At 49.7% G+C, this 17,832-nt stretch overlaps 1 protein-coding gene across 1 annotated transcript in view; it reads right to left on the reverse strand.

Moving 5' to 3' along the window:
* Positions 1-11,481: 11,481 nt before the first annotated feature.
* The window catches only part of ZCCHC7 (zinc finger CCHC-type containing 7), a 110,715-nt gene continuing 104,364 nt past the window's right edge, over positions 11,482-17,832 (reverse strand). The window contains exons 6-8 of the mRNA XM_086479825.1: positions 17,622-17,717; positions 12,428-12,545; positions 11,482-11,951 (exon numbers count right to left, since the gene is read on the reverse strand). Coding sequence (XP_086335951.1) covers positions 11,503-11,951; positions 12,428-12,545; positions 17,622-17,717 — 663 coding nt within the window. The 3' untranslated portion in view covers positions 11,482-11,502. The remainder of the gene's footprint in view (positions 11,952-12,427; positions 12,546-17,621; positions 17,718-17,832) is intronic.

Consider the following 17,832-nt stretch of genomic DNA (forward strand, 5'->3'; position numbering starts at 1 on the left):
GTATTTCCAAGCTGTCCTGAGGAGAGCTGAGCACGGTGGCAGGGTGAGAGGCTGGGACTGTCTGTAGGGCTGGGGGAGGACATGGCGGGGGGGGGGCATGGGGGTTCCCTTTGAAACACCCACGCCCAGCAAGGAAAATGGGGGAGCCCACCCATCCTGCCTGGTTCTTTCATGCACTGGGGCCTTCCAGTTTGCCTTTCCAAAGCTTGGACAAGCTTTGGCTTTGAATCTCCCCCGAAAGCAGGAAGCATCAATCCATCAGCAGGCAGCCCCAGACAGCACCGCCCCGCCCCTGTTTTTGGCATCAGCTCAGGCAGCAGACAACACGGGTACAAACGAGACGAGATGCAGCCTTGGCCTGGGGCTGGCTGAGAGTTACCCACCACCGTCAGCTGGGGACCGCAGGAGCCTGACACATCACTGGTGAAAGAGTGCTGGAGAAGGCCACGGTACCTACACAGCCCCCGTGGGGGCAGTGGGAGTGTTGGCACTGGCGCCAGCTGCTTGAGAGATCTCTGCTCAGGTGTGACAGAGAAGGTGTTAACAAGCCTGTACCCCACTCTGGTAGGTCTGCACCTGGGATTTCTTCACAGGAAGGATGCAGCTCTCCTGCTGCTGTCGATCCGATAGCTGCAGCCGCTAGTCCCAGGGATGGAGAGAGCTGGTGCTATAGAGCGGCTGGGCCACAGCCAGGACGTGGAAACGTTTGGGGAACGAGGCAGAAACAGACCCTCTGGTGATCTGACCTGACGGGTCACCTAAGCCTTGGCTGGGCTTTTGCTTCTTCTGCTGAACCTGTTCTTGCTACGCATAGCCGCCTGTCATTCAAAATGTCACCTGTGCCAGTGTGTTCTCGCTGGTAAACTTCTTCTAAGGAGAATCAGAGATCCTGGCGTGTCTCTGTGAGATTTCTGCCACCCCAACCCTCTCAACACCTGATGAACCTTCCACTTGGGGCCCCTGTGGCTGCCCTTGTCTACAGGCTGCATGGGCCATGGTCAGCCTGAGGAGGGGGATCTGCCAGAGAAGACCCTGCCCGGTGGAGATCACCTGGGCACTTGTCCTGCCCTGAGTGAACACGGGCGCACAGGCGGTGAGGAGCCTTTCAGCTTTTGTTGCGACACCACAGTGCTCTGCCTGTCTGTCTGCCACGGTGAAAGCCAGTGGGGCTGGCTGGAGCCCATGGAACGTTCAGAGGCTCTGGCTGTCCGAGACCATTTGCAGCAGTGGGGACAAGCCCTCTGTGGTGAGCAGAGCCTGGGGCAGGGTCTTGTTCTTCAGCTTCAAAGGGAACTGCAGAATCACCTGCCTCGTCAGCTCCCCATTCCCGTTCCCTGTCCTGCTTCTCACGTATGGGCGAACCAGCGGACTCCCACACCCCACGCAGAGGAAAGCACCGGCAGATGCTGGCTCAGACACGGCACCAGCTGAATCCGGCTGGTGTCTGCGTGTCCACGCTGCCGCCCTGCCAGCGAGGACCCACACCTGCGGGCCAGGGGCTCTTTGTGGCTGTTCTGCCCTTGGTGTTTTCTCCTCTCCCTTTTCTTTTTTTTTTTTTCTGCCTGAACGGGTTTGGATTAGACAAGACCTTCCTGAATGTACACACCACCTCTGCCAGTGCACAAATGCATGGGAGAATACTGAGTTTCCACAACAGTTTTTATATGATTTGACCAGACTGGTACAAGGTTAATTAAAAACCCCAATGTTTAAATGCAGTTTCATCAGAAGAAGTGTAAAATGCTTCTGCAAGAATCTCTGTCAGGACTTTTCAAAGATAGTGTACTTTACCTGGCAAAGCACAATTAGACACAGTCAAATATTGTCCTGGTTAAAGACTATTAATTTTCCTTACATTTGTCATGAATTAATTTTTTCTGGCTATATCAACAGTGTTTCCTTTATAAATACAACTGGCTCCTTTACATTGAAAAATTAAATTTGCTTTGATAATGAACTGAGGTGCTAATAATCGTTTTGCAATGCAAAAAAGCGCAATTACTGGCTGCCGTGCCATACACTGCCACAGTCAGTTGTAACTGTCTGAAAGTCTGCATCGGTACCGGTGGACACAGTGAAGACAGTCAAGAGTTACTCAGGGCTGCAGAGACAAAACCTGCACTGGCGGGAGACTGGAGCAGCGCCATGGGGCTGCGAGTGCTCGGTGGGTCCCCTCTGCCTCTGCTAGTGCAGCTGGGCAGGGGCTGGCGGGGCTGTGCCAAGCGTCCTGTGAGCTGGACCCTGCTTCGGCACAGCCGCCCACCTGGGTGGCGGCAGGGCTTTTTTGTGCCATGGATGCTGCAGGCTCGCCTTGATTTCTGTCTTTGTACCCCACGTGCTGCCGCGGCGCCAGTGGCTTGTCCCTGCTGGCACACCGCTGCCCTGCTGCCACCGCCATCGCTCAGCCGCCCCGCTCCCCTCGCTGTGTCTGGCTCTCCCACCATCACCTGGGAGCACGGCCAACGGCCGGGCGGCTGTTTGTGCTGCTGGGCGCTGTCAGCAGGGGCTGCACGGCTGCTGGTGTGAATTCCTGTTCCCCAAAAGGCTTGGAAAAACTATGCCCAGGCGATGAGGCTTTCTTTCCCTCTCCAGGATGTCCTCATCCATGCCAGTGGCAAGGAGCAGAAGGGACATGCAGCCACCATCTTGCTTCTCCTTGCCTCAAACTTCTGCCCAGACTGAGGACGGAAGCAGTAGCTCACCAGGCCCCCGCGCTCCTGTGAGACACTTCTGCCTGTCAGGGCACACACAGGTTGGGCATTAGTCTAAACTCCTTCAGCTTCCTCTTACCTCAGCAGACAACAGAAAAGCAGAGGACTTTAGGTACCAAATCAGCGCACTAAAGATGATCTATGCACAACATCCACTTTAGGTAGTGCCTCCTACCTTTAACTGAGGCAGTTTTGCTAATATATTTTAAAAGTTAAAGCTCAGAATGTGTGAGTGTATATTTTAAAAAAATACATTATTTGATAGCTTGGTGTTGTCTTTGTTCTTTTGTTGAAAGTAAATCATTAAAGGGAAAATTATAAGACAAAATGAAAAACCATGGTGCATAGAAAATCCACCAGCAGTTCAATAGAAACCTCTTAACACACAAGCTAAGAGGAGGAGGAGGATAAAGCTTTGCTTGGTCTGCTTCAGTGTGTGCTGAATTTCCCATACAGCGGGGCTCTTAGAGCTTACGTTCTGCCTAAGCCCTAAAGAACAGGATAAAAATGAATTTTTGCAGGACCTAGCGATTAGGAAGTCACAGTGCTGGAGACAGTCTTTCATGGTGGTGTTAGTCCCCCTGCTCCAGCGTTGCTTTAGAAAGTGCACCCACTGACGTTTCGGCAGCAGCCATCCACAGAGCACCTCATCCATGTGGGCAGCTTTCCCTGCTCACGCTTCGTCAGCCTGACGTATTTTTTGCCTTGTTTAATAACTCTTGCAGAGCAGGAGATTCCCTCCTGGAGAACACCTGAGAAGGCTTGTGCCATGACACGGAGAAAGGGGACAAGGTTTAACCCAGACTTAGCGTTTCAATTCACTGCTCAAATCACCTTCCAAACTGATGAGCACACTGTGAGCTGGATTCAGCCCCACTTCCACCAGGAGAAGCCTTTTTGTGGATGATGGATTGTGGCTGCTAGTGAGTGGATGGTAGGGATATTTGTGAGACAACCTGCAAGGAGTTCGTGAGGAATAAGAAATCCCTTCACAGAAAAAGCAAACCCAGTTCTGGGAAGGGGCCAGTCTGGGTGCAGGGGGGTGGTGACTCGCAGGTGGAATGCAGTCCTGTCTAAAAGGCGCTTGTGAAACAGGGCGGTGTGAGAGTACCCTTCCTTGCTGATGCGGCCTGTGAAAGCCTGACGTGTTGAGGTGTCCCTGTTCACCGATTTGGACAAACTGAACCTTGGATTGGCTTTTGCACTGGTTCAGTCACTGGGCAAAAACTCAGCACTCTTGGAAGAGCCGTTCAGTGTCGTGTGGGTGGAACATGATCTGTCCGTAGGAGCGAGACCATCCTGAGGCCTGTGGGTCTGCAAAGTCACTGCGGACAGGACCTGACTTGTCAGTGCTGGGTCTTGTCTAGAGCTGCTGGGGAAGCACAATGACAGGAGTTATAGTTAATTTTGTTCTGCTCTCTCTGGGCACCACAGCTGCAGTTAGAGTCGCTGCTTGCTGGGGTCAGCTCAGCAGCTTGTCTGGGAGATTCTGACCCCAACTCTACTGCCTCTGGGGGAGGAGCAGGGATCCGTGCCCTCATGGGACAAACCCACCCCAGCAAATCCGAGTCTTGCCCCATAGCACCAAACCAGTCCCAAAACAGGACTTCCACCCTTTCTTCCGTGCTCTGCTGCCTGCCTTCATGGACTTGGCCTCCGGCTGCTCCTGCGGCACAGGGCAGCATCCCTCGTGCTCCTGCCAGCTCCCAGGCACAGGGCAGCATCCCTCGTGCTCCCGCCAGCTCCCAGGCAGGTGCCATGGCCGGGTACGTGCCCTCCCGCAGCCTGTCTCAGCAGCACAATGCTGCCTCACCAGTCCTGCCCATCTGCCTGCCACAGCTCCTTCCCTGCCGTCACCCCCGCCAGGACTGATGACACCTACGCACAGCAGCAAACACGGGCGCTGGGGCCTGAGCCCGAGCTCCCACACTTGCAATATGCTGGGCAGGAGGCGAGGGCCTCCCGCTGCGGGCAGAGGCTGCCCAGGCTACTGGTGCCCATGGAAGGCATACGAGGTCCTACGTGTCTGGCAGAGACCAGAGGTCTCTCCGCTTCCCAACCAGGACAAAACATTAAAAAAAAACATTAAAAAAAATTAAAACAAAATTAAAACAAAATTAATTGTTCGTCAGACAAATTGGCCTCAGGATTTCCAGAGTGGGGAGGTAACGGTGTCCTCTGAGCTGTGGTTAAGAAGCAAGCTCCATCACAAAGCACAGCAAATCAAATCCCAGTCATGCTCTGCAAAAGACTCACAGCAAGAGACTATGCCTTGGCAACGATCAAGGGCTGAAACCTCCACATGCTCTGCCAAGCCAGCGGTGTACCTGCAGCTCCTTGTCCGAGAGGGAAGGAGGGTGGTTTTAGGGTCAATGGGGGCCATGCCTGCAGCAGGTTTTAGGCATATGCGTCTGGGCTTTGGCTCCACACCAACAAAACGGGGCCATAATCGCTCCCTCCTCAGTCCACCAGCCTGTATGTCCTCAGCACCAGGACACGCCACTGCACCTGCTCCCACTGCAGCCTCTGCCTGGGCAGGACTGGGACATGGCTCCATACCATGGTGCCCTGATGCAACGGGGAGCTCAGGAACCAACTTTGTGCTGCAGGGACCCCCTGGGGCAAACATCCTCACTGGCTTGCTGACTAATGGTAGTAGCCTGAGAGCTGTGGTGTCCAAGACAGACTGTGTCGCGCTGCTGTCAGAGGAGTGGTGCCAGACTGAAGGTAGCACGCCCCGATCAGAGCAGCACGGGACCTTGCACCTTAGCAGCAGCGTTGACTGGTGGTGGAAGCCCCGAACCTTGTCCCTGCTGTCAGCAGGATGCTGCTCATGCCTGGCTTTTCCCTGATGATCTGGCTGGAGACCCGCACAGTGCTGGCAACATGGGAGCAGATCACCTTTCTGCTGCATGTTTCTGACCTCTCCGTTGGGGCTGTGCGTAAGGGCTCCAGGATGGAATGCAGCCGCAGTGCCCCAGGCATCACCAGCTGCACAGGGGCGTGTGGGGTGGCTCTTGGCATCTAAAACGCTGGTCACTGCTCCCAGCGGCGTGGCACAGTGTGGCTGTGTAGCTCAGACACGCTTGGTTAAGTGACTTCGGCAGCAGATTCCACAATAGCTTATGCCTTGAGAGACAGAGATATATATTGATATTTTTAGGCAGACTTTGGGGAAAAGAAAGCTTCAAGGAGGAGCTAGCTCTCTGTTCCACTGTGTTACAAAGACGTGTTTAATTCCTTTCCAGTGCACGCTGGTATATGGCGGAGATGTACACCTCAAATCACAGTATTCCTTCCTTCCTCAACCTTGCTGTGTAGTAGCTGCAACAAATGATAGACCAAATACTCTCTTCTCCCCTCTTCACTCCTGGGACGACTGCCCCCATTATCAAACAAGACTCTGACCTTTTGATCCATCCATCTTGTCTCCTCCACAGAGTCTGGGCTGAGCTACGGCCCTTTATTTATTCACGCAATGTAGGTTTCCTCATGCTGCTTCACCAGTGCACATCAACTGTGACCCTGAGACACTATCCTCTCCTGGGATAAGCATGTTTTTCAGTCCCAGGCATCTCTAGAGTAAAGACTGACAGTTCTTTAAAGGAGGGGGAAAAAAAGCAGGTGGGAGGAATGACAGGCTGAACTACATTTTGGTTTAATAGGATAAAATGGAGCTTGATGAAAGAAACTCAGTCTGCAAGTCATCCATTCCAGAACAGGATTTTAATGCAGTGCTTTCCTTTAACTAGTACCTAATGTCATGGTATTTTTGCTGGTGGAAAATGCACCACTCCTTTCTGCCATGTTCCTTATCCTGTCCTTCTCATCCAATGCAAAAACATCTTCAACTGTTTTTTTTTTGCACTAAGTTCTGTAAAATTCACCAGCTGCTAGACAGAACCTTACTGGTAGTGCTGGGAGGCACTGACTAACAGTGACAGCCTGCTGGTGCAAGTCTTTTAGTTTCAAGCAGCCAAAGAAAGAGACCTGGGAGCAGAGCCCAGCACACGGGCACACAGAGCAGACACTTGGTTGTGCTTCTCCAGCAGGTAAGCGGAGATGGCATTCTGGCTGGTCCATGTGGAGTTTAATGATTTGGGAAGGTGAGAAGGTTCACTGACTGGACGTACTCCATGGGACTCCATCTCTGGGGCTGGAAACATGCCTGCAGGCAAAGGCCCTGCCACAGCCCTGCTGGCTGGCAAGAGACAGAGCCTTGTTGTCTCGCTGCACCTTGTTGCTCCCAGGTCCAAGAAGGCTCCAGCAACTGGTCTGGGGGAAGGTTTTGAAGCTGGAGTGGAGTATGCGGGCTGCGAGATGTGGGGCACTGAGTTTCAGGCACCTGAGCACTACCGCGGACTGGGGAGCAATTCCTGAAGACGGGGCAGTCCCACACAGCCAGTGGGATGCAAGAGTCTTGGTTCTCCTGCTTTCCATTCCAGCAGTGCCTGGCCACGGGCTTGGTTGACCACCCTCTGCCTAACATCAGCTCAGGGCACCACTGCTTACACCGAAGGGAGGGCAGGACCAGGCTGCTGAGAGACCACTGAAGACAGGGACCTCACCAGTCCGTCCAGGCGTTGGCTCGCTCAACCACCTCTCCTCTCCAGGGGCTGTTTGTTCAACTCTTCCCTGAAACCTGCCAGCCAGACTGCATGCCCTCCTCACACAACCTGCTGCTGTCCCCTGTCACCTTTACCATCTTTTTTTCTTAGTGTCTCAGCTACACCTCTCTCGCTGTTCTTTAAGGGCGTGCTTTGCTGTCCTACTCACCCCCATATTAAGAACGCCCGTCTTCTTTTGCACCTTATTTAGCTGGCTGCTCTTCTCTTGAAAAACTAGCCTCCTTCATGTCAGCTAGCTGCATTATCTGGACCCTCTGTTTCTCCTCTGAATTCTCTGTTGTGCCCTCTACAGCAGATTTGCTGTCTTGCCTCGCAAAACCTGACATAGGTCAGTATTTGAGCTGATGTCTTAACCTGCCATGACCTAAGTGGACTTGTGGTTAATGCTTGTTTGTATATAATGCTGCAGTACCTTGTTTCTTTTATTGCAGATTTGCTGCCTCATGTTCAGCTTGGGAGCTGCACTGCAACACTGCTCCCCAGTCAGTCAGAGCCTGGCCTTCACCTGCAAGGTTGCTACAGGAAGTTCCTTCACCATCAGCTCCCAAGTGTTGCTGTTTTACCTTTTTCTCTCCCCATGGTCCCAGATACCTGGCTTTCTCTGTGCTTTTACTCACTGTCTTGCCACCCCAAGCAACAGACATCCATTGGAGCAAAAGCCAGGTCAGATACCCCCAGGACTGGGCGGCTGCAGTACTTGGGAGGTGAAAGCCTGAGACATTTCCACCACAAACCCATCACCTGGTGTTTGCTGCAGTCACTGCCAGACGCAGGCAGAAGCCACAATCTACAGCCAGGCTTCTGTGGGTTTTGCCCAAGCACTTGTACAAGTTACCTTGCCTAAACTTTCCACCATTAGCCTCCCCAGACAAGGGAGGCTTTTGCTCACCAGCGCATAACTGGTTTTGAAAAATTCCATAGAATGAGTCCAAGGTGAAATGTTGTTGGCTGAAGCCGCTGGGCATCACAGAAACAACTCAAGAATCCTGGCTGGCTCAACTCCTGCCACAGCAGCCAGGCACCTTACCTTTAGAGGAGGAGTTCGGAAAACCCTGACTCGCTCCACACCTGACCGCCTCTTGACATTAGACTCGGGCAAGGTAAAGGCATCTGCACCTCTTATGCACAGGGGCTACGCTGCTGCCCCCAAGCTGGTGCCGCTGTCCCTGAGCTGGTACGTCAGCCCTCCTTACAGCAGCCTCGCTAGCACGGCAATACACCACTGTCAGACGTTCTTGTGCGGAGTGATTTCAGCCTGTATCGTTTTTCCACTACCGATGCCGCCTCTCACATTGGTTATGCTGCTAAATAATGCATCATCACGTAAAGCCATTGCATAACGTCTGGAGGAGGAGTAAATCGCACTTTTTATCTCCTTGCAGGTTCCTTTGAGGAAGAAAGTGGTGGAACGAGGACAGTCAGAGGTAGAGACAGAGGAGGTCTCCGTGGGAAACCTCTCCAAAGCGTGCTTCCCCAGTGGCCATCAGAATAATGCTTCTCTGGCCTTCACATCCAAGAACGACGATCTTATTTCTTTTGTGGCACACCTCATAAAACCCCTCACCCACAGGCTGATGGCTCAGAGTGATCTCTCATTAAATGCTGTTGCAGTCCACAGTTTCCTCCTTGGCCTCCTGGACATTGTTGAAAAGACAGCTGCTTCAGTTTTGGGGGAGTGAAGCAGAAAACTACCTGCTCCTGATGTTCTTCAGTAAATGAGAGGCATGGAGGATCTGAAAACTCTCCAGAGTGTGGACCAGCCCTTAACACACTATTGTACAGAGAAGAGAATGGTGAGGCCACGATTTCACTGAGCCATGCCATTTTTACCTTAAGAACCCCTCAAACTTACTGAATATTAGCTTGAAAAATAGTGGAGAAAACAGTTCCCGGAGGCGAGATTCCCTAAGCCTTGCCTCAGCACAGGTTAGGTGGTGAGGTTGTCCGTTCCCAGGTTTTGTACTGACATGCTTTCTAGTTACCCCTGGAGTGGAAGAGCTACTGGGATGCAGTCCCCTGAGAGCAGTCACACAGTCACCATTTATGAAGACAGCATTCTCCATCCCTGCACGCTGCCCATGGACAGTAGGTACAGGCTTATTATGTACCCCCAGACAGTGACAACTCCTGATGCCTGAGCCACCCATCTCTTGGAGAGGGAGAATCTGTTCCCTTTGGGAATCCCCTGCTTGTAACCCTTCTGTCCAAGGAAGTCTTGGGGGACACAAGAGCACGAACGCAGTCTCCTGAGCATTTTGAAGAAGGGTGCAGCTCCCAGAAGAGACTGACTCACCGCGTGACAACCTAGCTGGCCAGATGACCAAACGGATGCATCAGTAAAGCTGGGGTTGATCTCAATACTTAGTCTAAAACAACCCTCCTTCCCCATCTGCCAGTCTACAGGATGGTTCAGCTAAAGGCTATGGGAGACTTTTGTTCAAACAGAACCAGGCATTGACAAACAAAAAGGGATGCAGAACACAGCATATGGGAAAAGACCATCTTCAACGTCAGGGCCAAGTCTTTTCAGGAGTGGAATTAATTTTTTTTTTTTTTTTTATTAGGGCTAAAAGTGATTTACTTTTTCAGTATCATCAGGAACTTTTCAATCAAGTAATCAATGAAGTTAAACTAAAATAAATTTCAGCTGCCAAAAAGGACACACTTAGTCAAAACTGGGTACTAGGTTCCCAAGCATTATGTAGGCAAAGCTCCACTCCAAACACCTCTGAGATGAGGTGATACAGTCACTAAAATACCAGTGTTCTCACTGGCGACCCTGCCAAACAAAATGCCGACGAATTCAGGGAGTACCAGCAGGGAATACCACTGGCAGAATGACACTCCTAAATTTTTTCTGCTGTACCCATATCCCCTTCTCAGATACCCTTACATTAGCACAGGTTACAAATACTTTCTAATTTTGAAACAGCCGTAGCCAAAGGCCCGTTTCTTAGTCAGAACTAACAGAGGACACGCACCTTCACGAAATTGTGCTATAGTTACTTTTTTATTTTATTTTTCATTAGTAAAACCACTAATTGCTTCGCAAATGAAGTGGTATAGTACAGAGTAGGTCATGAATCAGTATAGACAGTTTCCTTTTCAAAGCCATTAAATCTCTTGCCAGAGGTGATACAGTTTCAGCTCAGGAAAGAGAAGACAACACTGTTTTCAGTTATGCTTGGTAAGGCAAGAAAATGTAGAACAAACCCACATATTTTATATCCCCCATGTAAAGTTTTATTTGGGTCGTTCCTTTGATGAAGCATTTATTCTTAAAAAGCTTTTAAAACACACTTGTTTAACTCCAGTGTACAAAAATACCTGTCTTTAAAAAAAACTATTAGATTTTAGTGCAGTTTGTCTGGAATCAAAATGACTTTTCATACTCTGCTACCTTTTCTCCAGAAACAAACTCTACACCAAGGGGAACGAGGACATGATTAATTCGAGCTGTAAACTCTGTCCCATTCTCAGCTGCTTTCTCCTGCCCTGCTGACTAGTTGGCAAAGGCAGGGAACGGGCTCGCACCGAAAGCCATGGCACCGAGGGTAACGGATCCACAACACCACGTTGGAGCGTGAGGCAGGAGACGGTCAGGTCCCAAAGCCCAAGAGGCGACAAGTTTGCAGCACCTTCCGGGAGGGACAGGAGTGGAAAAGTGCCCAGCTGCCCTCTGGACAGGACCGACTGGCCACAGGGAATGTGCTTTACAACCACGTCCCTGGTCTCTATCCCCACTCCTCCTTACGTCAGACTGCCTCCAGTGTCAGCTCCAGGGGCGCTGTGCTCCCTAGCAGCAGGTCCTGCTCCGACAGGCAGAGCAACATCTCACCGGTGAAGAAACAAAACCCACCAAACCCTGCACGGACCCTTTCCCCCCAACACCTACCCCCAAGCAAAGAAAATAAAATGACTGCTGAGCAGTACAGCCACTGCAGGCACGAGCACCAAGTCCCGCCTGTCCAGTGGACAGCTCGTGACAGACAGAGCACTCCGTTTTGGGAACAGAGACAGATATTCGGTGTGTGACTGGTGCCTGGGCATGCCCGCCCAGGTTCAGGGACGGACTTAAATGCAGCACGCTGAGGAAGGGACAAAAACAAACAGAAGGCAGTGCCAGAGCCAGTAAGTGTCAGTGCCATCTGTCTGCTTCCTCATCACCAGGACTTCTGTTTGGACTTCTTCCTCCTCTGTTTGATGAGGAATAAATTCTCATTGATATCAGGACTAGCGTCCTTCTGCTTTTTCCATTTCTTCTTCTTTTTAGCACCTTCCAGAGGCTCCTGCGCATATGCAGTCTTGCTGCCTGGGAATGCCTGGAAAATGGACTTGTGACGGATTTTGCTGCCCTTCCACGCCTGCCTTTTACACCCTCTAGGGAAGTCCTCCTCGAAATGATGGTGCATTTCAGCATCACTTCTGTGTCTCTCTTCTCTGGGTTTCTCTGCCCGGGACATCTTCATCTTTTTGTGACACTTGCCATCTTTCTTATGTTTCCCATGTTCTTTCCAAGGCTTTCTCTTCTGCTTATGCCTGTGCCCCCCATGTTCTTCTTCCTGCCATGGCATCTCTGACTGTTCTGGCAGAAGGCCGGCTTCCTGCAGTTCTGTAAAACAGAGCAGTTTATTTCAATATCCATGCAGAAAACCTAAAACTTAGTGCCTGAGCCATCACAGCTTCTCTTATGTATGTACAAAGTTAGTTAGGAAAAAAATCTATCTCTGATAGATCTGATAGATTTTTTCATAGTGTTTTTTTTTCTGTCAACAGACTAGAATCTTAACAAACTACAGTTTAATCCTCTTCCTGCTAGTTCACAGCATTTTTAATATCAGTGCAGTTTACAGAATTAAAACATCTGACAATGCCCACCTAGTGGCTTTGACACAAAAAACTTCCGCGATAGACACGGATGAATAAAGTCACAAATCTTTTACTACCGTTGGACTATCTGTTCAAATCCCTGCAGCTCTTCCCAACACATATATGAAAATAATCCCACAATATTTCTGAAAGCAGTAAGGACAGAAGAAAGTGTCAAAGAACTGAAAAGCAGGAGAAACCTCCCAAAACATACTGTACCTGCAACCTTTCTTTTTAATCTTTTCACTCTTCTCTTGATCTCGTATTCATCATCGTAGCAGCAGACAAATGGAGAAGCAGGGAACATGCTCCCATGCATCCGCTTTTCTGAGCACTCCTGCAAAACACATTTCAGGTCACTAGATGTGGCTGAGTTGCCATTTTCCTGGAAGGGTAACGGGTCAGTTTCTGCAGGTGCTGGTCTGTACCTGTGGAGGATGTGGCCAGCAATTCTTTAAACACTGACAATTTTACTACCATCCGATAATCCTTCCTGTGCGCACAGAAAAATGCGCCTTACACGAGCCAAGCTGCAGTCCTCTGGCAGCAAATGGAAGGAATCCCGTGCCTTTGCGGGCTAGCACACATCTGCAGCACGGACAGAAGCATGCGAGCGCTAGGTAAATAGGAGGCAAACCGCCAATGGAGCTGTCGGACCCGGGGAAGAGGGTTGTCCTGCCTGCAGCCAGCCAGGGCCCCCTGCTACCTGCCTTCACCACTTCTCACTGCCCCCTCCGCTCCCCCAGCACAGCCACATGCCCATTCTGCAGGGGAGCCCGTTCTACCTGGATCATTTGGGGTGAAGGCTAGCGCAGAAACGTGGCAGACTGAAAGCGTGGGGTGGGCTGAGGGAAGGGGCGAGCAGCGATGAGGGGCCAGTGGCAGCGTCCTCCCCAGACAGCCCACCTGCAGCCAGGACGGTGTGTCTGATTGCACACAGCTTTCTCACAGGCACAAAACGAAAGCACATCGTGCAGGAGACAGCTCTGCAAGCACATCAGATTGTGGGGAAGAGGATGAGAGCCCTCAACAGTTGGCTGAGGTGAGGAAGGGGCTGGTTCTTGCATCACATGCACGTCAGCCTGTTTTCCAAACACTTGTGAAACAGGAATGTGATTTTTTTCAACACTGCACACCAAATTTTAGCAATGTCTTGTGAGCCAGGCTAACTGGGATGCTTCTACAGTTCGGTCTCTTTTCAGGGTACCATGTGATATCAAGTGATGCTTTCTTCCCCTTGTGAATTGCTTGTTGCCTGCTGTGCTCTGCAGTATCTCCTTTCTATTTCTTGGGCACTGCCCAAATCTTGTGAACTCCGGGCCTTGCCATTCTTGAGAAACTGTCAGTAGCTTTCACTCACTCTGATGTCCCCACCACACGTTAAGTGTTTGCTGCTTCCACCACGCAGTGCCACCTCTAGCCCCTTCCCTGTGTGTCCTCCTGCCTCCTCTTTTTCAGAGGCAGAGAACATCAAAGATGCTTTTCAGATGTATTCGTATTTCTCAGCTTGTCTTTGGCCTCAGCTTGGTGAAATTACATGAAGAATCAGGTTATTCTCTGCAGTCCTCCAAAACGGTATTGTGAGGTTGTGGGACCACTGGCTTGTCTCCACATGCATGGAGGAGCGCAGACAAGCAATGGCAGCTCGCAATGGAGCCTATCCAAGTCTGAGGGCTCAGCCTTACCCCACCCACTGCAAAATCAGGCTGAATGGGACTGAGGAGGGGGTATACAAGTCCATCCGTCACCTGAGGCTGTTCTCAGTAACTATTCACCTGAGAAATGTGTATCCTGGCAGACGCTGGGATTTCACATTGAACACCTTGAACAGCCAGGTATCACCCCACAAAGAATGCTCCTCTCTCACCCTTCTTGGGTCCTCCCTCAGATTTAAGGTGAGAGAAAAGCGTAACAGAGAAGTGACACTTCAAATACCTGTGTTTCACATGAGTGAAACCTAAGAGCAGCCTTTAGGCAGGGCATAAAGCTGCCTGCCTATGTGGAATAAATGAATGAAAATATTATCCCTGAATGTTGCCAAAGAGGTTACTGAAAACAACACAGATTGGCTTTACACAGGGGTATGCAAAGATACATCCAGCTTCCTGTGATAGCTGCAAAACGTACTGCCTGAGATCCCGCATCAAACCTAGGGCTTGCTCTGCCGGCACGTGGCCCGTTTGTTGTTTTTGTTTTGTTAATGCACTGACAGAGAAGCCTGAGTGAAAGACATGCACAGGCCACCCCAACCGGCGCTCCTCTTTTCCTCTTCATCTCCCCGGCATTGATAAGCCGGCTCAGCAACGTCCAACATGCGCTTGGCCATCTCCTCCCCTCTCGAGTACGCTGCCGCTGCTGCCATACACCGTGTACTGTTACAGACTCCTGGGACAGTCTCCAGTGCTGGAGGCATCGCACAGAGGACGGACAGCAGAGCCTGCTACCACCCTGCAGGGGGAATGTGCTGCGTGACTGGCATACTGGGATGTGAATGTAAGGCACATCTGCAGATACCCTTCAGTCCCTTATCGCCGCTGCCTTGAGAACTTGCTACAGCCTGAATAATACCATGGGCTGTCCCTCATTAACCCGCCCTCCCTCTTAACTTTCCTACGGGGATGCTCCTTAAAATGACCACGTCTTTGTTATGGACCATAAGAGACAACGTTTTGGATGTGTGGACTGCTATGAAATGAACTATGACGTGGCATCTACTAAAGAAAGTAAGATTTCTTGTCCTTATTAAATCCTTAATTTACATAAAAACATGACTGTTGTGATAAACGATGCAGCAAATTCAGGAAACATAACTGCCAGGTGTTGCAATATCTGACACTTTATGTCTTAATTACTTCATCTCTACAAACATCAAGCAATCTGCAATGACCTTCCTACTGGAACCACACAGTTAACTCTGGGATTTAGCAAGTTTTTTGCTCTTGCCTCTGTTTTTGGGAAAGGTCTCCCTAGACCTCTAGCAAAGAAAAGGAATTTCAGGTGTTCCTAAACTAGATTAAATGGTAACATGAAAGGAAAGAACTGCAGTGGGAAGCACTGATTATGGTGCGTATCTACAAAACTGACCCCAGCTTTTTCTTCTTGGTCAGTTTGTTATTCCTCTGCTTTAATAAGCAGGTTCTTGAGGTCTAGAAATTAGAAAAATGTTAAGAGACACTTGTCATCACAAGTAATTTTTACCTGCTTAAAAATGTTTACATTTTAAAAAGCCCCACAAATCCCCCTCCCCCTTTTTTTCCCCCTTAACTTAAAGGCAGATCTTTCAAGCTCTGACAGAGCTGCTCACTGCATGAACTCAGGCACTGATTGTGACCTCAGTTTTCTTAGCCAGTGAGAGCTGCAAATCTCAGGTGCATGGCCTGTCCAGCTGGGTCGCTATGAAGATGCATTGCAGGCCACCAGTCCAGCTTCCTCAGCCATTCACGGACAGAAGGTTTAGTGATTTGAGTGCAAATACTCAGTCACCATTACATAATCCGATGTGTTCCTGGTTTTTCTGTGTGCGTACAGAAAGATCGGTATCTTTGCCCTTCTGTGATGTTACTGACTTCTGCATTTTCAGTCAGTCATTGCTCAGGCTATTTCTGCTCCTTGTACACAGGTAAATACACTATCTTATCCTCTTTAACTTTGATAGCCATAAAAGGTTGTCCTTGCGTCACTTTACTTTCTTACTGATTTTACACAGTTTCTACCATTTTCTACCCAAGTAATTACTGTCAGCTCCTCCCACGTTGAGAAATTATTTTCACAGCAGCCTTTCTTGTATCCGTGTACGGCAGACTTCCTCAAATGCCATTTTTTGACAGTTGAATAACACGTTCCTTATCCATTGCCAGCAGTCACTCTCACATTTTCTTCAATCCCATCACCTCCGTTTTTATTGTATATGCCCATTTTAGTGTCTATATTACTGGCAGGGACTTTATTCTGGTTCTGTTTAACAGGATCAGTTTCAGGGCTGCTCTCACAGGCTTTTATCAGCTCTAGTCCCAGACAGCAGGCAGCACACGCTAGTTCACATGGTCGTATCGCTGCGGTCTCACACTGCTGCCACACGTGTAGCTCTGCCTTGAGCAGATCTCTGGCAGGTGAAGCCAAGGATTCGGACTCCTGTCCCACAGACAAGGCAGTGCCCATGCTGCTGCCGTGCCAGGGATAACAGCAGGCTGCTGGCACACGCTCGCCTCTCGCCGAGGCTGGACTGCACCAGCCATGCAGGCAGGGCTTGTCCTGGACGCACGCGACAGCCTTGATGTACTGCTCGAGGAGCAAAACCTTCACTTGTCTCCAAAGACAGGTCGGCGCTGAAAATCTTCTGTTTATCTTTCAGCTCTGCCATGAGAAGATCCCATCAAACCTGCCCTACTTGTCCCACAGGGATTATTTAGCCAAAAACAGCAGCAAGCTTTCAATGACACATCTTCAGCAGCTGTAGGAGCCGACACACAGGAGAGAAGGAAGTAATTTGCTGGGAATTTGCTACCTCTAAGCTGGAGGAAACTATAAACTTAACCCATCCAATGCATGAGTAACATTAATTTTCTAGAATACTTGTGGCTCCTGGCCATATTCCACAAAAGAGAAGAACTAATATGTGTTTGGTGTTGGTATCTGCAGGTAGAGAGCTGCACTTGTCACGGGGTGGGGGGGGCTGAAAAAGGCGATAAACATCAGCACGCAACCACAGAAGATGCAGCACACCTCCAGTTTTTAGTGAAGCCAATTAAGGGTCACGATGTCCTACTTCACCAGGCTGTGTACTGTACTTCACAGACGGATGATGTCAAACTTAACTTAGTTGTTGAATTTAACTAAGAAACTACAAATAAGGATAGCCAAAAGCAGGCAGAAATGGAAAATTCCTAAAAGGGGCATTCAAATTGTTGGGCTGAATGCGGTGAAAAACCTTACATGACGTTGAACATGGCAGTAAGGCACTAACATTTCATTCCATGAGCCACAGGAAAAAAAAGAAAGCAAGAAAGCAAGCAAGAAAGCAAGAAAGAAAGCAAGCAAGAAAGCAAGCAAGAAAGCAAGAAAGCAAGCAAGAAAGAAAAAGCTCTGTTCAGCAACTGTTTTCCAATGAACATTCTCTCCCAGGCGCTCTCATTTTGACTTAAGATCTAAAACACAAATTGATAAACCTGTCAAGGAGAGATAGTAACTTTTCCTTTCCTACGTATCTCTAAATAAGATGGGTGAGATCACTTTATACATTGGCCTCCACTGATTGCAGCAGTGCTGCAAAGTCACAAACATTTCATTAGAGCGGCCATTTGTGCAGTGTTAGCTTGACTCTTCCAGCTCTCTTCTCCAACCACACACCATGACAGGGACTAACATCTGCCCCAAGGATCTGCTCTACACTGAGGCAGAGACTGCTGAGACTTACATGTCCAAAGTGCCCTTTCCGGGAACAGTTGTAGCAGTACGCTGAAGCAGAGCGCTCAGAGTGAGAACAGTCTGCCTTGATTGGTCCTGGCTTTGTCTGAAAGATGGAAATAGGCAAGAATTAGGCCTGGCAGTATTCTGAATGCTGAATTAAAAATAAATTAAAATTACATAAATATAATTTTATTATGCTTAAATCAATACATTCCTGC

Source organism: Leptosomus discolor, chromosome Z (genome assembly GCF_034619465.1).
Source record: "Leptosomus discolor isolate bLepDis1 chromosome Z, bLepDis1.hap2, whole genome shotgun sequence".
Classification (NCBI taxonomy): Eukaryota; Metazoa; Chordata; class Aves; order Leptosomiformes; family Leptosomidae; genus Leptosomus; species Leptosomus discolor.